This window comes from Mustela putorius, unplaced genomic scaffold (genome assembly GCF_011764305.1).
Source record: "Mustela putorius furo isolate JIRA1106 unplaced genomic scaffold, ASM1176430v1.1 tig00000561_pilon_pilon_pilon, whole genome shotgun sequence".
In the NCBI taxonomy this organism is placed as follows: domain Eukaryota; kingdom Metazoa; phylum Chordata; class Mammalia; order Carnivora; family Mustelidae; genus Mustela; species Mustela putorius.
Window position 1 is genome coordinate 1710920 of NW_025421415.1, and position 25097 is coordinate 1736016.

Sequence of the window (25097 nt, forward strand, 5' to 3'; positions counted from 1 at the left end):
TATCTACAGAAAATTGCTGTGAGTTCATGAGGATTTTTTGTGTGTGGGACCTTGGGCAAATGTATTTGAAACTGCACTTCAAATTCAGGATACAAGACTGTTCAGTTGGTCTTTTTTCCCCATCTGTATCAACATCAGGGATGGCAGGATTAAATTACACCATAATTACTCATTTTGCTTTATCCCATGGTACATATATAATGGTTTCAGAAAAACAATATCAACACTGCTACCAGCAACATGATTACTGAAAAATCAAAGCAACACAAAACAAAAACCATACTTTTGTGTGTTTTTTAAAAAATATTTTATTTATTTGACACAGAGAGATCACAAGTAAGCAGAGAGGCAGGCAGAGAGAGAGAGAGGAGAAGCAGGCTCCCCACTGATCAGAGACCCCCATGCGGGGCTTGATCCCAGGACCCTGAGACCATGACCTGAGCTGAAGGCAGAGGCTTAACCGTCTGAGCCACCCAGGTGCCCCCATACTTTTGTTTTTTTATAATTTTTTTCTTTAGGATATATCCCATGAGGGATACATACTCAAATTACTATATTGTAAAGTCACTTAGAATGACAATCTTTAAAAAAAAAAAACATTTAACATGTGCAGGATAAAAACCATACTTCTTTCCCTCCATTGACCAATCATCATCTCAGTAACTGCCGGATAATTATTTCTATTGCTGTAGACAGTATTTTAGTCTATTGAGTTTAGTACTAACAACAACAACAACAACAACAATAATAATAATTATGAACAGTTACCATTAACAATCACATACAGTTAGGTTGTCTATTATCTGGATATGAATTCTAAAGCCAGTTTCTGTTTATTTTTTTCTGCAACCTTGATCAGGATTCAGTAGCCTACTCAACACCACTGACAGATTTCCTATAAGACATTACTGTCTGGTTTAAAGGCATGCAGGAGGAAACTGAGGACTGCGGCCCTGGATTGTAGTCCAAATAGTGCATGTATAGGTTCCCTTTAATATTCCAAGGTCAGAACTAAGTTGATAAGGTGGCTTGCAAAAGAAGGGCTGCTTCCATCCCTAAGTACCAAAATAGCTCTAGTAACTTCGGGAGACAGAATGTGTTCTGTTGTAAAGAGACCAAGCTGATTTGTCTTTGCCTATTTGAGACAACAAGATCAAGAGAACACAGGTAATATATGGGAAGGAAAGGAGATAAACGAAGAGACTGGGTTTTATGATCATATAAATATAAATTGACATATACTAATATGAATGAGAGTCACAGTTCTAGAAAGCAGCGAGTATTGACATTTGATTGAAGTTTCTTCTCGGTTATATCTGGCAAAACATAAAGCCTGAAGTCACAGCCCAAAGGGTGAGGTCTGCAACTGGCAGGGTTTCTTTGGAAGCTGAGGTAGGGCTCCTGGTGACTAAAGAAGGCAGCTGCATGGCAATACAAAATTTTAGAAGGGGGTGTCTGGCTTTGTCCATCAGGAGAATATGAGCCTAAAGTCAGGGAACCTCACAACAACAGCAAGACAGAGATTATATACATTAGGGAGAAGCCAAAGAAGCAAAGCAGGACTGAACCATGGCTTGGAATTCAAGTGTTCCTGTGGACACAGAACCAGGCCACACAAGAAAGGAGACAAGCGGGGGACAGCACTGAGCTGAACCAAAAGCCAGGATGAAAGCCTAGTGATCAAGGTTCTTCAGTTGCAAACAATAGAAATGCACTCTGTATAATGCAAGCAAAACAGTTGTGTGAGAGGCAGTTGGGGGTGGGAAGTCTTGCAGAGTTGACAGGAAGCTGGAGGTCCTAGTTGGGGTAGAATCCAAAATGCTCCAAAGGATAAAATCTTAAAACAATAAAACAAAACCCAAATGCTCCAAAGGCTAGCATATAGGATCATAGACACTATTGTATGGCAGGAGCTGTGTGGTGAAGGTGCTGCTCTTGGAATGGAGTGCCATTCCCAAGGTTTGTAGATTCCATGGCCCTCTGCTCAAGGTGCAGACCCAGTGAGAGTGCATCCATTTGACATTGTTTAAGCAATGTGTTCCCCATTACTCCTCTCCCACCTACTACTACACTTATAAGAAGGCAGAGCCCCTGGTCAGGGACTATAGGGACAGGGAGAAAATTCATCAAAAGTAAATCCGGGGGATAAACAGGTGCTGGAAAGCCACTTTATTCTAAATATCCAAACATACAGGATAGAATCAAGAGAAATAGGGTTTGAGGCAAATTTAAATTATGTTTTTCTGCCAGACACAATCCCACTGATGATGTCTTAGACGTTTAAGGCTAGAGAGCAAGGACACCTGGGTGGCTCAATTGGTTAAGCCTCTTGACTCTGGATTTCAGCTCAGGTCTCGATCTCAGGGTTGTGGAGTCAAACCCTGAGTTGAGCTCCCCCAGAGCAGGGAGAGGAGCCTGCTTGAGATTCTCTTCCTCTCCCACTAACCCTGCCCCTCTGAGTAAATAAATAAGATCTCAAAAATAAAATAAAATAAAGTAAAATAAAATAAAGCTAGGGAACAGACTGGGACCTGATATTTTGTATTACAGTTCATGTTGGATTGGAAAACACAGGTGCCTGAGGGTTACAGGATAGCTAACAACACACATACTTCCTCTGTGTTAGACACTGCAGGAAGTAGAGAACCGATAGACCATTTAATGTTTCTGATATCAATGTGATGTAGGACTCACACCGATGTAGTGACTCATTTTACAGATGAGCCAACTGAGGTTCAGGAGGTTTAAACTGCACAATGAAGGAAGCTAGGAGGAGGCTGAAAAGCAGTTTGATCCTGTGATTATCCTAGAAAGGAGGATGAGAAGTACAAGGAAGGGAGGCTCCAAGTAAGATACCCTCCCACATCAGTTTTAACTTCTGTTGACCCAGCGGTCTTGTTCTGTCGGATATGGCAACAACAGTGTAATAGGAACAGGTGGGAGGAGGAAGACATGTCAGGAATTTAGCAGTACTGCTTGGTGAAGAGAGAGATGGAATTAAGACCAAGCAGGACAGAGACTAAAGAAACATAATTAGACACAGATGTTGACCCCAACAAGGTAATTCTTTGTTCCTATTCCCTGTCCAGAGGGCACATGAAGGTCAGACATGACTTAGACAAGCTTTGGTACTAATGTGGTCTTTTCCAGAAGAAGGTTAGAGTAATCCAGTGAGCCCCGTCAGTGTGTGGTATTTGGAGAAGTTCCATCCTAGCAGGACCCTCGCCAGGGACCTAGGGCGTAGTCAGAACTGGGGCTGGAGTACACTTTTCCACATTGGATGGGGTTCTGGGAAAGCCTATAGTTTCAATCAGAAGACACCAGAGGAGGACTTCAGGGCTATAAACTGGGAAAACATTACGGGGAGGAAACAGGGAAGTGGCATAGTTGGATGTCTACACACTTACCCAGAGCGGCACTCTGAATTTCCAGGCATGGGACTGCATGATTCCCATGGGCTGGTGAGACACTCGGTCTTGGTCAGATTTGCCTCATGGCCTGGGATGGGCTCCTGAGGTAATTATTGGAAAATATAACTGTGGGGAGCCAAAAACACAAAAAACAAAAAAACAGAATAAAACCAAGATATGGAAAGTGGAGCAGGGGCCAGTCATTACATCCATCTCTAAACCTTAGATTCACATATTACCCAGAATCCAAGCTGTTCTTAAAACCAATGCCAAAGAGAGAGAGAGAAGGAAAAAAAAATCACAGCTTTAGCTAACTCTTTCATTTATCAAAAAGCATTCTTCAGATAGCCACATTTGTTTAAAAGCTGCCAAAATTCAGGACACCTAATGGAAAAAAACAAAAATTAAATTGCTTAGCTAGAGATTTAGCCTATTTTTTAGGCAAGACTCTTTTACACTTTTCATGGTGTTTATAGCTTGCCTCTCTAGGCAGTTTTCTTTATTGAGGTTCCTTCTCTTAAGAATACATTCTTTTCTTGTATGAAGTTTCAAAATTCTTTGCCCACAACTTGTCTTCTGTAATAAATATCTTGTCTAAACTTTAACTTCTATTTCATTTATAGATGGTATCTATGTAGAAAGTGTTCCTTTAAGGAGTGGTATGGACGGAATTATGTCCCCCCCCCCATTCTTATGTTGATGTCCTAACCCCTAGTGTGATGGTGTTTAGAGATAAGTTTTTTTGGAAATACCTAGGTTTAGAGGAGATCATGAAGGTGGGGCCCTCATGATGGGATGAGTGCCCTTTTAAGAAGAACTAGAGAGAAGAGAGAGAGATCTCAGGCGTTGAGGAAAGTCCTATGAACACACAATGAGAAGGCAGCCAGCCATCTGGAAGCTAGGAAGAGAGCTCTCACCAGAACCTGACCATGTTAGCACCCTGATCTCAGACTTCTGGCCTCCAGAACGATAAACAAATACATTTCTGTTGCTTAAGCCACCCCATCTGTGGAATTTTGTTTTGTCAGCTTAGCTAAAACAAGGGAGTCTTAACAATGTGATTGTTATTAAACGTTACTTAGGATTGTTTTTAAAAGATTTTATTTATTTGAGAGAGAGCAAGAGCGTGAGTATGAGCAGGGGGAGGGGCAAGGAGAGGGGGAGAAGCATGGGGAGAACCCCATGGAGGCTCAATCCCAGGACCCTGAGATCATGTCCTGAGCTGAAGGCAGATGCTTAACTGACTGAGCCACCCAGGTGCCCAAACATTACTCAAGATTATTACTATAAAATATGATAAAGTCTTTTAGAAGAGTTTTGTGATCTTGTACTTGACTCTTGTCTTCAACTCCCTTTCTCCTGGCATCCTTCCTTTCCCTCCCCTTGACTGCTGGCTTGGGGAAGAGGTTTTCTTCCCAATCTTAGTAAAATACTATGTTCTGCTCCGAGGCTCTGGCTACTGTTACAATGTCCCCTTTTGTATCCTTCCTTTTTCTGCTTGAGCATTTATTTTTTCTTAATTGTATTTTTCTTCCAGGTAGTTTAAGGATAATATTAAAAATGAACAAGTGGTTTGCCAATGCCTTGGGCCCTACCCTCTGTCAATAAGTAAATCACCATCCTAGATTTCCCATTACACTTAAATAGAATATTTGGAAGAAGAGAATGCGTGTATCTTATTTTTATTTTGTAAGGGTTTCATGAATATCTTAATCTCATAATTTTGTATTTCATATTTAACAGGTTATCAATTGTCACATGATCTTGGGCAAGTTAATTGATCTCTTTGAGTCCATCATTCCTCATTCCTAACATGGAAAAATGATAACAGCTGCTATATTTGTTCACAAGAATGTCAGACTCAGATGGAATAATATAAATGGAATTTGTACAAGTGTTGGTTGTTACATTGTTAGTTGGGAAATATCTGCTTGTATTTAATTCAGTCAGACTGGTCACATAGTTGATATACTGCACCCAAGTAGAAGGGCTAGTTTCATCTTGGGTGCCTATTTGTATTTGGGATTATTTCTTGATCAATTTGTGCAAAATAAGTTTGACTTATTTTAATAGTATGAACAAGGCATAGGCAGTAAGTGACTGTAGTACAAACCTATGTGTTAGTGCTCTCCTAATCTTTAAGGATACATTAGGAACTTGGAATTATCAAATTTTTTTGGCAATTTATTTTTATTTTTAAGATTTTATTTTGGATATAGAGTGTGAGAGAAAAAGTGCGTGCATGGGAGAGGGACCGAGGCAGAGGGAGAGAGAGAATCTGAAGCAGACTTCTTTCTGAGCACAGAGACCTGATCTACGGACCCTGAGATAATGCCCTGAGTCAAAATCAGGAATTGGATGCTTAACTGACTGGTCTACCCAGGTGCCCAACAATACGCTTTCTTTTCATGTTCTACAAATGCTTTGCTTGAGAGAGAACATAGGTATATTTTGTAGAGAGTAAAGCTAGTTATCTTTCCTTTTTTTATAAGCAGTAAAACTTCAAGTGTGTTAAAGAAGGAAATGGAATACTTTTCCTGTTTAAAAATCTAATTGAAGGCCTTAATTCTATACACTCTCCATGGAGTGTGTGTGTAGGTGGGGCTAGGTACCCAATGTGAGCATGCAAGAAGAGTGAGAGGAAGAGAAAAAGAATCAAAACATGTAAAGGAGATACTGGGATATTTACACTGTTCTCAGTTGTGAAATTAAAGGCCCCCAGAAATTTTACCTTTTTTTTCCTTCAAACTCCCACTTGATAAATCCAGAGTTTTTTCTAAGAAATTTATGGTAGTCTTAGACTGAAGTCATTTTGGAGTTCCCTCCCATTTTAATAGAAATATATAGGCAAAACTCAAGTTGGCTGTTTCATACTGTTTTTCACAGAAATTGTTACCGTTGTTGTATGCCTAAATGGTGGGACTGATATTTGTGTCAACAGAGATCTACATTTCCTGCTTTGGAAACAGTAAAAATATTAATAGACTATAAGTATCTGAAGAGTGGCAGTAATAGGAAACATAAAAAATTAACTGTATTTGATGTATAATATAGCAGATGAAGAAGTGTGATTGGTCTGCTTATGCTGAGACATTATGTTGCAAAACTCATTTTTGTTGAGATGTCTGTGGTTTTTCCTTCACTAACATAAGTGATTTTCATATTGCCAAATTTTTCATACAAAAGAATAAAACGAAAATCTCATTGGCTTTCCACCTAGGTTACGTGCCAGTTTTAATCTATGGCAATATCTAGGTCTCAGTTTAGCAAAAGAATCGTAAGTGTTTAAAAATGTAAACCTTTACTCCTATCCCTATCTAAATATGTGATTTGACCATATACTTACACACCTATATTTCTTAAACATTTAGCAGACTTCGAGCGGCAGTAGGAGGTGTTCTTAATCTAAACTGAGTTTTTTTGAGTCAGAGAGTATAAAATGGTTTGTTGGTTGTCAATGACAGTATTTACAGTTCCCTGTATGGCAGACATTTCTTTCATTTATTGAGATAGGATTAACTTTGTTTCCTGTCTGGTATTGGACCCTGGGATAGCTCAAAACTGTGGGATATGTAATTTGAGAGGCAAATTAGTCTGAGCATGCAAAAAATCTTAGTTGCTTCTTACTCTCTAATAAAATGGTGGTGGTGTGGCAAACACAGAAGCAGTACTTTTATCATCTGTACCAAGTAATAGCAGTCAGTTTAGGAAAGAGTGTGAAAAGAGAGGTTAAAAAATATGTAAAAAACCTATTGTAATTAAAAAACAAAACCAAACCAGCATCTTTCCCTGTAACTATACCTCTCAACTTCAGTCATTAACCTTATCATCAGTCTGGAATAGTACGGAGAAAGAAAGAAAAAAAAACCCTCCATGATTTTCAAGTCCGTTTGTTTCACTGGAGACTTCTGTGTTTTTCCTGATAGAAAAAGAGGGATGGAGAGACTGAAATTTCTGGATACAATGTATCAAAGCATAAAAACGTTTCATAAATGAATTTTTAAACTGGGCTGTGATTTGTCTTCATGCACACCTTAATGTCTGCCTTCTGAAAGACATTCAGACATAATATTAGCTAATAATTAACCATTAATGAACATTTTCGGAGCCCTCTTCAAATGCCTTTACGGTGGATCGATTTCCACAGCGGTTTTTCCAAGTGACGTATCTTCCTCCTACTTAACCATCTGTAAAGACAGAGCATGGAAATCTTCTGCCTTTTCTGTGTGGGCAGACGGGACGGCCGCGTGGAGTGAGAAAACACCGGTTCCACTTTGTGTTCTACAGCCTGATAACCTGAGGGAGGTCTGGCCTCTCGAAACTTCAGGAGGTTCATTTAAAACATCGAGATAATAACCATCCCATTATGCAACTCCACGGACTGATAACCTGAGCTCACAAACGTAGCTCTCTCTGCAGACCGTAAATGGGATGCAAACGTGAGCCAAGGGCTCCGAGTTCCAAGCAGCTGCATCCCTGTTCCAGCACCGAGGTCCCAAAAAAGCGGGGGAAAAATGTCAACCCGGTGAGGTCACTCCCTTAGGCCAGGGCCCTAAAATTCTGCACCTGGAGGCGGTGCTCGGCGAAGCCTCCAGAACCTCACTTGGCACAATGGCGCCCTTAGGCTCTTTGGTCACCCAAACCGCGGAATTTTTAGTAGTTGTCCTTAATCATGGGAGCGTTTTCTTCCAGGGCTCCCTCAGACACCTCGCCAAGCCTCGCCTCTCCTAGCCTCGCCCAGAGGAACATACCCGTATCCACTATTACTCCACGCTCCCCCTCACGCACGGCTCGCGCGGAGGTGGGGATGGAGGAGTGGCTTGGCTTTTATGCGCCTCGCCAGCCAATGAACGTGCCGCCTTTCTTCCGGTCGGAGAACCGGCCAATCCGAGCAGGCCGCTGTAATCTTCGGCTCTGCTCGGCTCTTTTCGCTGATGCGGGAGCTTGGGGGCCGCCGCCGCTAGAGAGACGCTTTCCTTTTTTATTTTTTTTTTCCATGTGTTCACTTCCGGGTCCGGCGCCGATCCGGATGCCCGAGGCAGAAGGATGTTTGACCTCCGGATAAGCGAGGCGCCGCTGTGCATTCATTCCCGGCTGCATCGGTGGCGACAGCAGCGGCCCGGGCGGCGACTCTCCGGCCAGAGGCGGCGGTAGGAGGCACCGGCAGTAGTGCAGAGAGCGAGCCCGAGCCGAGCGGCGTTCCCTCCCTCGCTCGTTCCTTCCCCCCCCCTACCTCGCTCGCTCCCTCCCTGCGTGGCTCGCTTTCCTCCTCCGGTCGCCGGCGGGTGTGATGTGCCGCCGCGGCTGCCCCCGCCGCCGCTGACTGACGGAGCAGGGGGCGCCGCCCGCGCCCGGGACCGACCCCGCAGCTCGCGGCCGCGCCTCTGAGGTAAAGCCCCCTCCGCGGTGGCGCGCGGCCGGCCGGCCCCGGCCCCGCGGCAGCCTCAACGCGGCCGCGGCTCCCTCCTTCCCGGGTGGGGCTGGGTGGGCTGGGGTCCCGGGCTGGGGTGCGGCGGGGGCGGCGCGGCAGGCGGGGGGCCGCGGAGGTGGAGGAGGAGGAGGAGGGGTGGGCGAGGACCCCGGCGGGCTGGCGGCGCGGAGGGAGGACGGGAGGGGCCGCGGCCCGGGGGGGTGAGGGCGCCGAGGGCTGGGCGGCTGGGGAGGGGGCCGCGGGCGGCGGGCCGGGCGCGTGCAGAAGTTGCCGAGCGGTGCTGCGCGAGTGGGGACGCGGGGGAAGGTGGGCGAGCCGGGGAAGGCGGGGGCTTCTGCAGGGAGGGGTTTTTGAGGTCGGGAGCGCAGCCCTGGGGCTCCTGATTGTGTCCAGACAATTACGCTCGGAGTGGGGGTTTGGGCCGGAGGGAGGGAGGCATCTGGCTGCTGGAAGGAGGTGTCAGGGTCAACATTCATTTCAGGGGGAAACTTCCCGCTGGGGTGTCTGTTGGGGGTGTGTGTGGGGGGGCTGGGATTTACCTATTTGTTAGAGCTTTTGACTTAGCTTAAAACTTAACCAAGGCATTAGTCGAGGGAAACAAATTTTCTCTGCTGGCTACTGTTAAGGTGCTGGTTTGTTTGTTTATCCCACATGCAGGGGAAGTGACACACCGAAGCGTCGGTGCTCTTGGTCCACAGCTACCACATTGCTTTTCCGTGGGGCGGTGATGGAGATGTGTGTGTGCTCCTGGGGTGGGGGTAGTTAGGCCTGTATTAGGATCATTCTAGTTTTCCCAAGGAAGGAGGAAAAGTTAATGGGTGGGAGAGAGAGAGAGTGTGTGTGTGTGTGTGTATGTGCGCGCGTGTGTGGGAGATGGCTACTGTTGCTACACTGTGCGAATTAGTTGTAACTCTGTTGTAATGAGTACGGAGGCTGGCCAATAAGTGACCCCTTTTTAACCTTTTGTGTTAAAACGTGGACTTTAATTGGAAAATGAAAAACCTTCTGATTTTTAATAGGTTAAGAAAATAAGTCAGTATTTATTTCTTGTGCAGTTACTAGTGAATGGCATTTGCTCACAGTAAGAGATGTTCAACTACATCTGAGTTGGAATACTTTTTAAAATTAAAAAAAAATTTAAATTTTAAACCCACGGATATATTTTTGAGGAATATTTGCTTTCCCTGTAAATAAAAAGTGGAGGAAAAATAATACAGATTATAAGAATGAGTTAGGGTTACAAAGATAGGAGGCCAGTTTAAGAAACCATTTTCCTCCAAAAATCAAATACAGTTTGTGACATTCTTCATAACTTTTTTCGGGGTAGGGTGGAGGGTTCTGCTTAGTGTATTTCATAACTCTTACCATACTTTGTCCTGTCTATATTCTGAGCTAAGATAAAGTATCCTTTGTATATATTAGCCCTTTTTATTGCATGTAAGGTAAAAATCACATTAATTGGCATTAAAAGGAGGTATTACCAAATAAATTGCATGGCTTTGACATAGATTCTCTGGAATGTACGGACACTTCGGCTTCCAGAGAGCTTGCACTTCTGCATATGCATCAGTTATTAACACTTCTTATTAGAATGGGGACAGAAAGGTTAATGTTAATATTGATATATATGAGACTTTTTTGGGGGAATCTTAGAAAATGATAATCTTCAGTGGTGATTTATTGTGTTCACTTACCTCTTCTGCCACTCATCAACTCAGAAGTTAATGCATTATGTAATTATTGACATTGTCTTTGTTAGATTTACAAAGTGATAACTCTTACCAAAATATTCAACACATGATATTCATTTATTCCTTCAAATAAAAAGGCAGGAATTAAAATCAAGGAGTAGTTCAGTTCAACCTGGACTTTTACCATCAGCAAAGGAACTTTACTCTGGTGAGGATGGAAGAGTGGTTAGAATATGAAAATGACTCAGACCCAGTAGCCGTCTTAAAGGGGAGCAGCAGACATGCACGGAAATGATGGCAACACAAAACACCTGTGGGATTTATTGGAGGTGAATGGAAGCATGGGGGCTGTGTGTGTGTGAATGTGTGAGAGAGAGAGAGAGATACTAATTTTTAACTGGGGAGTTATGAATGACTTTAGATCTGGTAACAATCCATTTGGGCATTAAAATATTTGAATGGGCAAAACGGGGTGTGTGTGGGGGGTAGTTTTTGGGCAGAGGCGTGTTGGTTGGGTATTATGGGCTTGTTGAACTGCACATGAGGCTGCTGTGCTTGGAGGTCTTTGTGGGAGAGGAAACTATGAAAATAGGTGGAGATTGAGCCGTGGAAGTCCAGAATGCCTTGTATTTAAAACTGAGTCAGTTTGAGGTATAAAGGTCCAAATGTCCAGATTTTATGCTTCTAGGAAGTAGGTAGGCAAATAAGGATATTAAGTTCAAGGAAACAAACTGTAACAGAATAATCAACGTGTTATCATTTATGCTGATGGAGGAAAGCAGAGAAGTATATAATCTACAACACCATACTTGGCTTTGTCATATTTCTGTACTTGAATTTGAATATGGGTGTGTCTGGTAATTGGTGGTATATGAAATGAATCCAGGCTGTAACAAGGAGCCTCTGGAAGAAATGGGAAGCTCTCTGTTTATTTCTCTGTCCCCTCTGTAATCCTCTCTGTACTGGCAATAGGCTCTTTTTTCTGGTGTATTTTATTGATTCAGAGTTTCTCACAAGGGAACAAGTGGTTGTTTTAAGTTTTAGAGGGTTCCCTAAAAGGATATTTCAAACTAAATTGAGGGAAAGCTGCAATATTAAACAACACAAAACACAGGCCATTATATAGTTGTATTATTCTGAATGCATTTGAAGGTGAGATTCGCTATGGATAAAGTGAAATATAAGGAATCCACATACAGGGAGAATTGGCCATGACAGTGGGATGGTAAAATGGGAGGTGTTCATGGTTCCAGATAATATGTATAAGGTTTTTAGTTATCTTAAATATTAAATGACCCTTACAGAATTTAACCCCAAACTTTATATCCTTATCAAAGAAATACTTAGAAAAATACCACCCTCAACAATAATAGTGTTTATGTCTATGTAGTAGACTCACCTTTTTGGGAAGGTTTTTGATGGGTTTTACTAACTGTTCCTTTTAGATGTCCAAAAAGGATATATATACATATATGTATGATATATATACATACACACATATATATGATAGATACATATATACACATATATATGGTATATATACATATATACACACATATATATGTGGTATACATAAACTGAATTTGTGAACCCAAGTATAACTGAATTATCATGAACCTTCCATTTAAAACACTAATACTTGTTAAAATTTATTAACTGCCGGCTTTGTAAGGGACCAAGATGATACTGTCAAGACAACATTTTTTTGTTATATGGTGTATAATCTTTGCTTTTGACAATAGGAAACAGTCAACTAGAGTTTAAGCAACCTTTTAAAGATACAGCACAGTGCTTATTTAAGTCGTTTTTTTCCTGATTTCAGAGTCTTAAACCACCAAATACCTGTTTTTTCCCTAATCTTCCATCCTCTTCCTTTTTTATGTTTTCTTGAGAGGTTGGCACTTAGTGGTACTGATTAGTATTGTTAGTATATGTTGGGGTGTTGGTTCTTCAAGATGGAACTTTTTTGGAAATGGCAATTTTGGGGGTATCTGTAGTTTTTTAGTTGTAGAGATTGCATAGGAATGGTCAATGTGGTTCTAGTGACTAAAGCTAACTCAGGGGGTATCTGTAGTTTTTTAGTTGTAGAGATTGCATAGGAATGGTCAATGTGGTTCTAGTGACTAAAGCTAACTCAGGGTATCCTTTTGTGATGATGTCCTAAAAGACAGAACCATATTTGGGATTCTTAATAGGTAGAAATCAAGTGTGTATTACCTATGAGTGTAAAGTGACTTGGGAAGATGCTCTGCATTACTCAGAAAATAAGGAATGAGAGAGAGATATAAGGAGAGATAAGTTTTATACACATTTTTCAAGGTGCTATTAGCCATGTTTTTTCTAGCTCCCTTCTCAGAGCTGGGATTTAGAACCATAAATGTTTCCTAAACCATAGAGTTTCTTCCAATTATGGGACCTTAGGAAGGTGTGTAGTGATTTGTTCTTAAACTATAGTAAGTGATTGGTTATATTCTCACTTACCACTCCTTGCCTATCATCTTTGTTGTAAGAAAGAATTCTTAACAATGAGCCTGCAGTGTTTATGTATTTGGTAGAGAAGACACACACTTTGGTCATTTTCTTGACTAATAATAGATCACACAGTTATAATTTAATTTAATGAAGGTCTGTAGCTGAATTATATCCACATATGCCTAAATCACATCCACATTTTTTATAGCTTGCACTAGAAGTAAGTAAAATCTCATGAAACTCTTTTTCTTTTTCTTTCTTTCTTTCTTTCTTTTTTCTTTTTCTTTCTTTCTTTTCTTTTCTTTTTTTTTTTTTTTTTTTGGTTACTCTTTTTCTTAAGATATTCATGAGTTGGGTGCCTGGGTGGCTCAGTGGGTTAAGCCTCTGCCTTCAGCCCAGGTCGTGGTCTCAGGGTCCTAGGATCAAGTCCTGCATCGGGTTCTCTGCTCAGCAGGAAGCCTGCTTCTCCCCCATCTCTCTCTGCCTATTTGTGATCTCTCTCTGTCAAATAAATAAATAAAATCTTAAAAAAATTTTAAAAGATACCTATGAGTTGTCAGAAGGTTGACTGGTGGGCAGAATAAGCAAAGACTCTTGGGAACACCTGTTTGAGGAGACTGTGTTTTAACTCACCTGTTCAACCCACTCAAAAAATTGATATTCTTCATTCATTTACTGCTTGATGCCCATGTGGTATTAAATGGCAGTAGACTATTCTCTAGTTTGTTTTTCAATTTTTAATCCCACTAGTTATTTTATACTTAGCAAGAATTATTTGTGTTTACCCTCAACAAATCGTTGATGGCACTTGTACTTAATGTTGTAATTATAGTTTAATGAAACATTATTTAGTGAAGTATAGAGGCAAAAAGTTATTTGTATAAGAACCTCTGGCTCCTTTGAAAACAGGTGAATAGCTAAAATAATTATAGTTAAAATAGGTGTGGGTGAGAAGACTTTAAACCATGAGGGGAACCCTCATTAAACCCTAAAAATCTAAAACGAATCTGCAATGTTTGTGCCTAAGTTTTGTAAGAAGTCCATCCATATTTAAAAAACAGAAACTGGAAATCACAGGTGATGTACAATAGGTGTGGTTTTTGCAAGAAAGAAGAGAAAGAAGAGATTGGTCTGTAGACCAATCATACTGTCTTGGGAATGTACATTTTTTTAATGTTTTAGTTGCAAGAAAATGTTCAAGATATGTGGACTTTTTCATGACCTCATTTCATGTCTTTTTATTTTTCTTTAAGTTTTTAAAAATTTATTTGGGAGAGCAAGGGAGGGAAAGAGAGTGAGTGTGAGAGAGCAGGGGGAGGGCAGAGGGTGAGGGAGAGAGAAAATCTCAAGCCGACTCAGTGCTGAGCACAGAGCCCAACTCGGGGCTCAGTGTTACAGTCCCGAGATCATAACCTGAGCCGAAACCAGGAGTCAGAGGCTTAATTGACTGACCCACCCAGGCACCCCATGATTCCCCTTTTCTAAGTTAGTTAACTTAGAAACTCTTGGTTAATTATATATTAAAGAGAGTATCTGCTTCTAAAATACCATCTATTTTATACCCTTATAGATTGATTTAATAGCATCCTCTTATAAAAAAGAAATAAATTCTGGTATTTCTGCTATATTCATTAATACCTTAGGGTGAATTATTTAATTATCTATTCAAGTGATAAACCTGTGGTTTTCACATATTTTCCCATGTGGTCCTTGATCTGATTTTGTGTTCTACCTTTCAGCTTTTATATAGAGAAGAGCCGCCTTAGAATCCCAGGATCTCCTCAACCAGCGTAGGGACTACTGGAGTGAATTGGTAGAGGAAATTGCCCCTTGGAAGAGGAAATGCCATACGCTTGATGTGTACCAGGAGCTGTTGAGCTTGGTTCAAAGCATGCTGGTCTAGCAGCTTACAGGAGCTGCCCTCCTGTCTTGCCTAGCTGAGCTCAAGTGTGAAGGAAAACTTTCAGGTTTATAGGAAAGGAGGTCCAGGTTGGGGAAGGAGAGATGGATAGGTTTTGCTATTTATCTTGGTGTCTCTGCATCTTAATGCTGAAATGCAGTAGTTTCCGGTATGGAACAGTGAAGTATTGAGGTAGGGCTAGTTTTTCAGAGCTTTGGTCTGCCTCTGATTTTTTTGGCTCTGCTCTCCTCTTTGTGTTGGATTCATCCTCAGGCTGGTAGCAAGATCACATCTAGACATGCATTGGCCAGGAAATGTTTTGCACAAGCTTACCAGCATACTTTTCCTTTCATGTTTTATTGACCAGAATTAGGTCATGTGTATTTCCTAACCAGTCATGACAAGGGGAATAGGGTTATCATAGTTGATTTCTGTTAATCAGGATACATCCCCTGCTGTTGGGGATGGGGTCATGGTTTCCTGAGTTACATTGTGGAGGGAAGATATTTTAAAAAATTGTGGGAAGGAAGAATATGGTGGGGGGGAGAATATGGAGAAAATGGATGTTAGAGAGGCAATCAATAGTGACCACTACATCTGCTTGTTTTGAGAATGAAAATAAATAATGCATATAAATGCACTTTGAACTTTAAAGGGTTGTACAGATGTAGTAGATGAAAGATTAGAAAGCTGCTTCTGTTTTATACTCTTAAATATGCTCAGGGATGAATATTTTAGGAGCTTAAAACAATGTTTTTTTATTGACTATCTTTGCATCAATAAAAGGAGTTTTTCAAGTTGTAAGATTATATCTTTTTTCCATGAAACTCATAAAGCCATTATAACTTTAGATTAAAAATTCGTACCTATAAACTTACTTAAATGTTTTTCTGAGTTGTTGCCCTCCCTCCTTTCCAAAAATTGTGCGTGCCTTTGATCTCATCAGATTTCTTTCTTCTTCTCACTTAGAGGACGATAAGTGAGTTGAGGAAATGGGAATTTGTTAGTCAGAGGAAGGGTTTATTTTGAATCATGGGATCCTAGTGAGATAGGAGGAAAGGATAATTTTTACCTATCTTGAGAAGCAAAAAATTGGTGGGGGAATGGGGACACGGGAGAATCACAGAATTTTGGAATTGAAATAAAACAAATCATGGGAAGGTTGAGTGAAATTCTCACAGCACACTCTTGGTGGGTGTACTCTCCTTTCCTAATTGCTAGTATGGTGCTCTTTCTGACCCAAGAGATAGGAGGCCCTGAAAAGTTTTGTCTGCTTTACAGTTTTGCTTGGGACCATGAGGTAGTTCTGTAAAGCAGTCAGCCAACTGTCGTTAGTACAGGTACGTATTTCCAGGGTTTGGAAAATTTTAGCTAGAGATTGTTTTTTTGTTTCTTTGTTTTTTTTTTTTTTTAAGTCAAATAAACTGACACATTTTTTAATCTTCCCTCAAGCACAGCAACACACAGACAGACAAGTAACCTCAAACCTGGCCTGTTTAAATGAAAATGCAGAAGCAGAATGAGTGCTTGGAACAATTTATGTATGTTTAAATTCAAGAAAGTTGTTATATTAAAAATTTTTGTACCTGTAGTGTATGTAAAAAAATGCATGTGTGTGTGTGTGTATGTGTATAACACACACACACAGGATTTTAATTGTTGCAATTCTTCTCATTGTCATTGTGGCACTGGTATATATACAGACTAGATCTGTCTATCCTCTGCAAGGGTATTTATGTTAATGACAATTATTTGTAAGTAGCGAGATTCGTGGTGATTTTTATTTTTACACTTTTTCTTCTTTATATTGTTTGGATCTTCCGCTATAATTAATCATTATTATTTACCATCAGGAAAAAGAGTAAATTTTTTTTTTTTTAAGGAGGAAGAAAAGAAGAGAATCCTGGGGTAGGATGTTTTTACCAACTTAGATTTTAACATACTTCTGCTTTTGTTTGTATATTACCTTGGGTAAAGTATGCCTGGAATGCAGGGCTGCTTTGTAATTGTCTTTACTTTTAGAATTTTACTTTTAAAAGCTATTTACCTTAAAATTTTAAGTGGAAATTGGCCATATAATACCTTTTGATACAAGTGTACTGTATGAAAGTACTGGACTTCTGAGTATTTAATAGTTCTCTTTGTGTTACCTATTTTTAAGACTTGTGTGTTTTTGACTTCAGGTGGTAAACTTGGCAGTGTATTAGAGGCCACTGTATTAGAGTCAAAGTCATAGTCAGAGTTTCCTTTAGTAAAAAGGGAAGTGAAAATGTTTTTTTCCCTCACAGTCAGTCTGTGTCATGTCTATTTTTTCTGTTTTTGTGAAATACTTATTTTATATTCCAGCAATGAATACTTTCAGATGGCAGGCAAATACAGTAGGTAATGTTATAGGTAAAGAAGAGGGAAAATTCCTGGTATTCTTCTAGTTTTATGGTATGCAAATGTGTGGCTACAAGACCTTTTAATAAAATCCTGATTTGAAGTGCAAACATAACCTAGTATTGTTTTGGAGGTGAAACTAGTAGATGTCAGTCGTTGGTGACGTTTTCAGAAACTGGTATTTGCAGTTGCATATTTTTAAGGTATTATTATATTCTTTTGTTCTAGAGATCTGAAAATAATGTGAATCAAAATAAGTATACATCTTAAAGATGTGGAATCTTGTAATACCAATTTTCATTTAAAAAATGGTAGATGAGTGCTGTGAAATGTGTAAACCTGGTGATTCACAGACCTGTACCCCGGGGATAAAAATATATGTTTATAAAAAATAAAAAATTATTAAAAAAAACATTTTATATATTAAAAAAAAAACACTGAACATCAGTGTTCAGGTGAGCTTCCCTGTGTAATACCAGTAATTATCTATGTAACACCAGTAATATCATCAGGTTGGTAACACTTACACAAGTTAGTGTAAGAAGAATTAACTAAATGCATATGATTCCACTAGGAAAGGATACTGGAAACTCAAGGCTTGGTTTCCACTGGACTTCAACCCATGCATTTTTTCCCTTTGTTGATTTTAATCTTTATCTTTTTACTATAATAAACTGTAATCATGTAATCATGAGTATAGTAAAAAAAAATGGTAGATGATGTACTGAGTTCTTTTTTCTGTCATACGAATGTGAGCATATTGTAGCTCATATTCTTTTGTACATTTGAGTTCTGAAAGTAGTTTATAGTTCATGAAATATCCAAATGTAGTCAGCTCTTTAGAATCATTCCTTTGGGTGTGGGTATTTTCTGATAATCTGTTACAGGTTGATAACAGTATGTGTCATATGTATGTTTATTGTATGTTCCACTGTTGATACACATTTTAGTTGCCAAGTACTGATGAAGTTGTTTGTGAAGACTGAATGAAAAATAAAATCCTGAGGATTGGGAATGAGAATGTGAGATAAATCAAAATGTCTTTTATTATAAGCACTTGTTTAAAATCTTCTAATTCAAGATTAGTAAATTTTTTTCTGTGATGGAGTAAATGAGAACAAAAAGGGGTAGTTTTAAAGATAAAGTCAGCTACCACTGACTAGAAATAAGAGAAAAGTGTTTGGGGCACCTGGGTGACTCAGTGGGTTAAGCCTCTGCCTTCGGCTCAGGTCATGATCTCAGGTTCCTGGGATCGAGCCCTGCATGGGGCTCTCTGCTTAGCAGGGAGCCTGCTTCCCCCGCCTCTGTCCGCCTCTCTGCCTACTTGTGATCTCTATCTCTCTCTCTGTCAAATAAATAAATAAAATCTTTAAAAAAAAAAAAAAAGAGAAAAGTGTTTGTGAGGAGGGCTATGTATCCCGGTGGTTCTCAGCCCTGACTTCACATTAACATTTTTTGGGGACCTTAAAAAACATGATGGGTAAAGGGATTCTACCCCTGATAATTGATATTTGAATCTGGGGGTGGGGTGCTGATATATTTTAGGGTTATTGTAAGTGATTCCAGTGTGTTGAAATGTCTGATTTCTTCTCTTTCCCCTTTTACACGTCTCTTAGCTCTTAACTTTCAAGTTCTCTTTTTAATTGAGATAAGGGTGTCAAAGTGAGACAAGAAATGTATAGGAAACATTTGCAAGAGGACCAGGTTTACAAAGTGACTTCTCTTAATAGTTTCATACCCAGAATCCTTAGTGAAGCCACTATATTCATTGGTTATTAGCAGTTTTTGCTACATACAGCCCCCAAATTAGAGGATTGTTGAAGTTTTGAATATTTGTTAAAGGGAAGTTTATCAAGAATAAATTAAAGCATCGTCTCAGATGCCTCTGAGAATCTTAAGAAACCTAAGTGATAAAAACAGTTGTATCTTTAAAGTATAAGAAGACAAGAATTGTTGCTAATCAAAAGTTTATTAGTCATAGCTTATATATTTATCATATTTATAATATCACTGTATTGTATTTTCCTGGAACATAAGGTTGAAAGAGGCATTAATAGTTTAGTATAACTGCATGCGTACTGCTTTACTCTTTTTTATACCATCGTCAATGAGAAATATCTTTGTTTTCCCCTAAGTGGAAATAATTTACTTCAGTTATAGTACATTGTGTAATATAGTATGTTGTCTATGACTTATTTAGTCAGTGTTTGTATACATGTAGATGTACTATGATAAAAGGATTTTGTGGTTTTTGTATCTTGTCATTTATGACAGTCAGCGTCCTCTTTTGTGCCATATTTGGTGTAACTTCCTAGGTCACAAACACCCCTACCAGTTACAGCCTGTAGTGGTACAATGAGAACAGGCCTTTTTTTTTTTTTTAAAGATTTTATTTATTTGGCAGACAGAGATCACAAGTAGGCATAGAGGCAGGCAGAGAGAGAAGCAGGCTCCCTGCTGAGCAGAGAGCCTGATGATACCAGCACCCTGGGATCAAGACCAAGCTGAAGGCAGAGGCTCCAACCCACTGAGCCACCGAAGTGCCCTGACAGACCATTTTATGATGAGTTTAATATGTTAAATTCCATTCAAGGAACATTGTTTGATTGGTGGCAAAATTGGGTTTTGCAGTTCCTCTGTAAATTTCAAGGGTTAGACTTTTGTAAACTGCCCTAGAAGGACAATTTGTGGTAAAGAAATTTTAAAGTGGATGGAGTTGTAGAGGACATGTTCTTTGTGAACCTGGAGAAGACTTTTAGAATTATTTTGTGTTCACCAAAATTCCACAAGAAAATCACATGATTATAAGGCTTCCAGTAACACTTTGTACACACAGTGACTGAGCAGTGGATACTGTTTCCTTATCAACAATTTTAACATCCATAATGCTCTGGAAACCAAAAATATTTTCTTGTATGTTTGGCATAAATTGATTTTTTCATAAAACTTAGGTTGAACTGTTGTGTCTTTATTTCATAGATTTGTTGGTTTCACTGCAGAAATAGTAAATTTGATTATAATGTCCTTTTCCAGACTTCTGTGTGTCATCACAACCTTTTTACAAGTTAGGTGGTACATACACACTATATCACCTGTCAAAAATCCCCTAAAATTCAGGATTCCAGAACATGCTTGGCTGTAAGAACTTTGGAAAGGGACCTGTGGAAACTGCATTAATTTGCTTCTACTTCTTGTTTCTTCATTGAAACTACTTAGCATCTTATTCCTCTGAAATGGAGTTTCACTAAGATGCTAGTAAATTCCTAGTGTTTTTTTTCTCTTGTAAATACATACATACCAAGAGGCACTTTATTTTAATCTGTGTTTGTTTAACAGTTGTTGAAAGCTTTTCTGTTTTTTTGGCACTAAGTTATTAACCCTGGTCCTGTGGGCCCCAGTGTGGTCCCAGGAGCATTGTGTAATTAGGATGCTCAGGATGGAAAATGTTTTGGGTAGCTGGTGTAGCCGAGCATTCATCACACACTCTGTTTAGTCCTTGGGGTTATATAATTTTACCTCTGCACATGGTAACTTCATACCAAAGCACCTGCAGGCAGTGCTCTTGGCTTCCTTTTTCATTACAGAAAGAAGCAGGGGTGTGGTTGTAATGCCTCTGTTTTAGTTTCCTTAAACTTCCTTAATTTGTTTTTAAGACTTCACTGCAAAGATCTATATACTTAACTGGCTCCCCCCCCCACATCTTTTCTGTTTTTTTCTTTTCTCTCCTTTTCTTTATTACGCCACCCTCCCCTCCTTTGAAATCATATTTCTTAACAAGATAAGTTCAGGATTATGTATGGTATTCTGAATCAGGAAAAAATGCCCTGCTGGTGCGAAAGGTGACAAATAAATCTGCATATTTTGGAATTTCCCTGAAGAGGACCTTATTATAGGGAAATGAATATTGTACTGCTTATTAGTGTTCTGTGTACGTGGTCTTTTGCTTTGTTTCCCTCCCTAAACACTGAGGGGGTGATGGGGTGGTGAGCACGGTTGTGCATGCTTTTTCCGTTGTGTTTTTGAATTTACCAAGATGGTAAGTATTTTACAGTGTAGTTACTAATGGAAGATTTCGAGCTTACATAGGTTATGTGCATTTGCTGTGTGTTCGGAAAGTGCTGTAATTCTCTTGTACATATCATACTTTACATTATTGTTTGTTTATGCTGTGTGATTTCAGGGATTGAGTGTCTGTGTGCCATTTCATTTCCTGTATTTGGCACATGATAGGCCTCTCGTGATTACTTGTTTGTTGAATGAATGGATTAATCATTTCATCTTTTTTATTAGGGAGAATTAACATGGAAGAACCTTGATTAAATACCTCCTGAGGCACTGTGCTCATTCCAAACCAATTTAGTGGGCATCTTCATTGTTGTATGAGGTATCTCACACAAATAAATTGGCCCTACTTTAAATATCCTAATAAACACAAGCATCTGATATAGCTACTTAGGCTTAAAAGTAGAGAAATACTTTATAGAAAGGTTTTCTTTTTTTAAATGGTAAGAGTTGAAATTAAAGGCATTTATGGGCTAGCCAGAAAATTTAAAGGAAGTATTCAATTTTTGGAACATTTCACTTAATTATGATTTTGTCGCAAGGTTTTTTTTTTATATTAGATAAAGTTTTTTTCTTTTTCCTGTTTTTACATTTTTGCACACTAAAGTTCACTCCCCCCTGCTATCAGTGCACAGAACAATTCCGTTAGGTCCAAATATTGCCCTCCTTCTGCCCCTTTGTAGTAAACCCCTTCTCCCCCTCCCAGCCCCTAGCAACCCCTGATCTTTTCTCAGTTTCTGTACTTTTGCCTTTTTCAGAATAGCATATTAATGGAACTGTGTGGTATGTGGGCTTTTGAATCTAGCTCCTTTCCCTTTGCATAGGGTATTTGAGATTCAGTCTTGGTGAAGCATGTGTCAGTCATTTCTTTTTGCTCCTGAGCACTGTTCCATTATATGGATGTACCTGGGCATGTTTATCCATTAACCATTTGAAGCATTTGTTTCCAGTTTTTGGCAGTTAGGAATAAAGCTGCCCTGAACATTTTTGGGTGCAGTTTTTTTTTTTTTTTTTCTTTTTGGTGAATTAAAAATTTCATTTGACTTGTTAAGTTCCTAGGATTGGAATTATTGGTCATATGATAAGTGTATGTTTAACTTTATGAGAAGCTGCCAAACTTTTCCTGAGCAGCTGTATACCGTTTTGTAGTTCCACCAGTAATGTTGAAGAGTTCTAGTAATAAGCAGTTCCTGAACTTTAAATCTCCTGTATTGAATTACTTTTTAATAATAGCTTGTTAATTTGATTGCATACCCAAACACCATAGCAATAATATTCAGCCTGAACATGATATTTTCATTGCTGTAGACCTTTATCAGATAGATAGTGATTTAGGGGAACCTCAGTTTTTAGGGAATGCAATCTTCATGATGTTTTGGAGCTTTTCTTTCTAGCTTAGATGAGCCAGCCCTGATCTCTGTAAGAAAAACCAGGCCTGAGGCACCTGGGTGGTATAGTCAGTTAAGCTTCTGACTCTTCGTTTTGGTTTAGGCCCTGATCTCAGGGTTGTGAGATCGATACCCATATCAGTTGGGTTCTGCACTCAGCGTGGAGTCAGCTTGAGACTCTCCCTTTCTCTCTGCCCCTTCGCCATACTTTCTGTCTCTCAAATAAATAAATCTTTCAAAAAAAAAAAAAAAGGAAGAAAAGAAAAGAAAAACTAGGCCTTAACCCTGGTGCCATATTGGGACTTAAAGTGTTTTCAATTCTGTGTCTCTGTCTTCTGGCTACAGCATTTATTTGGAGAAAGATTCCTGTGGTTTGGTCCAGGCAGAAAGAAATCCTTAGTCTGGAGAAGTGATAGTTTAAGCTTTTCTATCACTTGTTGCACATTTCATTATAGAATTTTGTAGAAATTAGCTTGGTTATCTATGATTTATTGTCAGTTACAATATTAAGTTCTTTCTATGATGAGAATTGACAAGATTGGCTTCCTAAGTAAAATTATCCAACGTTGATACTATTTTTTTGTTAAAGATTTTATTTACTTGTCAAAGAGAAAGAGAGAAAGAGAGAGAGAGCAGCAGGGGGAGGGGTAGAAAAAGCAGGCTCCCCATTGAGCAAGGACCCCCCCCCCCCAATGTGGGGCTCAATCCCAGAAACTTAGGATCATGACCTGAGCTGACACTTAACCGCCTGAGCCAGCCAGGTGTCCCTCAGATGTCGATACTCTTGAGTGAACCTTTTAATTTTGTGACCTTTGCCTACACTCGATGATTATATATATTTTTACAAATTTAGAAATTAGCACTGTAGTTAAAAAGAAAAATAGAATTTCATTAGAAGAACTATGTATGAAGCAGCTACTGACTTTTCTGAAGTACTTTTTCATTTATCTGGTTTTATCAGTCAATGACCTGTTAGATAAATTAGAAGACTGAATTTATACTAAAGTTTTTTATTTTAGTATTTTTTTAAGTGATTACTACTCAGTGTTTTCTAAACATGTTCAGATCTGCTGAGTCAGGGTTCTCATTCTACACATCAGTTACAAAGTGTCCTGTGATGCATAGATTGTCAGAATTTATCAAGGTGTATAAGGTTGTCTTTGTTTTCTGTCACATTTTTACTAGTCACTTCAGTTGTTCCTGCTATGTTTGATTTTCTAATAATAAACTTACTAGAATTATTTTAAGATTAAAGTAAAATATAGTTTAAGGGCTCTTTTTGTTTAATTAGTAAAATATGCATTTTGTGACCTCTTTTAGTACATTCATTTTTTTTCTTCTGGTTCATTGCTACGTTTTAGAGATTAGAGACTACAGTATAAATGACCTTTGATTCGTGAGGTGTTACCCCACTTTGAGCTGTAAATTGCCTGTCTGTCCATACCTTTTTCTTTTCTTCTTTCCTTGAAAAAGACATGATCTTATAAATTAACATTCCTAAACTTCTTCTTCTTTTTTTTTTTTTTTAAAGATTTTATTTATTTATTTGACAGAGAGAGATCACAAGTAGATGGAGAGGCAGGTAGAGAGAGAGAGAGAGAGGGAAGCAGGCTCCCTGCTGAGCAGAGAGCCCGATGCAGGACTCTATCCCAGGACCCTGAGATCATGACCTGAGCCGAAGGCAGCGGCTTAACCCACTGAGCCACCCAGGTGCCCCACATTCCTAAACTTCTAAGAGGTAGATTGTCTGTTCACTCATTCATTCATTTGCTCATTTATTCAACAAACATTAAATAAATGTCTGCTATGTATTATGTGTTATAATAGATAATGGGGAGGTAGAGTTCAATAAACTATTCCTCCCCTTCAGGACATCAGATAAAATAAATGGGCTATCTTAAGTTTGAGAAGTAAAAGCTTTGTGTCTTGTCTTTCCTGTAAATTGGCTGTAAAATATAGAGGTTTCATTAGGTTCACTTTTTTTTTTTTTTTCCCCTCCATCAGGAAGCTCAAAGGTTATCTTATTTTTTTTTTTTTGTTGACGTTAACAGCAAGTGATACTTACCTACTTCCATTATAGGAGTTGCATAATGACCATACTTGAATTCTGTCATTTCTTACTTATTAGATGGGAATATGTTTAAAGAGAGGAAATTTCCCTCATCAATTAGGGTTGATCCTCATTATTAACAGACTCTATATTTGCAGCTTTCTGTACTTGCTGAAATTTATTTGTAGCCTCCAGATCAACATTCTTGGTGCTTTCCCAGGCACTCATGATATGTACATGCACATGTGCAGAGTGGCAAAAAATTTGAATTATCCAACATGCATGTTCCCACCCCAAACTGAACAAGGTGA

General features: G+C 39.2%; 2 protein-coding genes across 7 annotated transcripts in view; one reads left to right on the plus strand and one right to left on the minus strand.

Annotated features, from left to right (window-relative positions):
* Window positions 1-8341: 8341 nt before the first annotated feature.
* CSNK1G3 (casein kinase 1 gamma 3) overlaps window positions 8342-25097 on the plus strand; it is a 111355-nt gene continuing 94599 nt past the window's right edge. For 3 of the 6 annotated variants that reach the window (XM_045081421.1, XM_045081423.1, XM_045081422.1), the window contains exon 1: window positions 8342-8799. The gene's annotated coding sequence lies outside the window, so the exon portion shown is untranslated. The remainder of the gene's footprint in view (window positions 8800-25097) is intronic. The other 3 variants (XM_045081424.1, XM_045081427.1, XM_045081425.1) reach the window with 1 other exon arrangement.
* Window positions 8640-9317, minus strand: LOC123392420 (basic proline-rich protein-like). The gene has a single exon (XM_045081429.1). It carries the CDS (start codon window positions 9315-9317, stop codon window positions 8640-8642), a length of 678 nt encoding a protein of 225 aa, XP_044937364.1.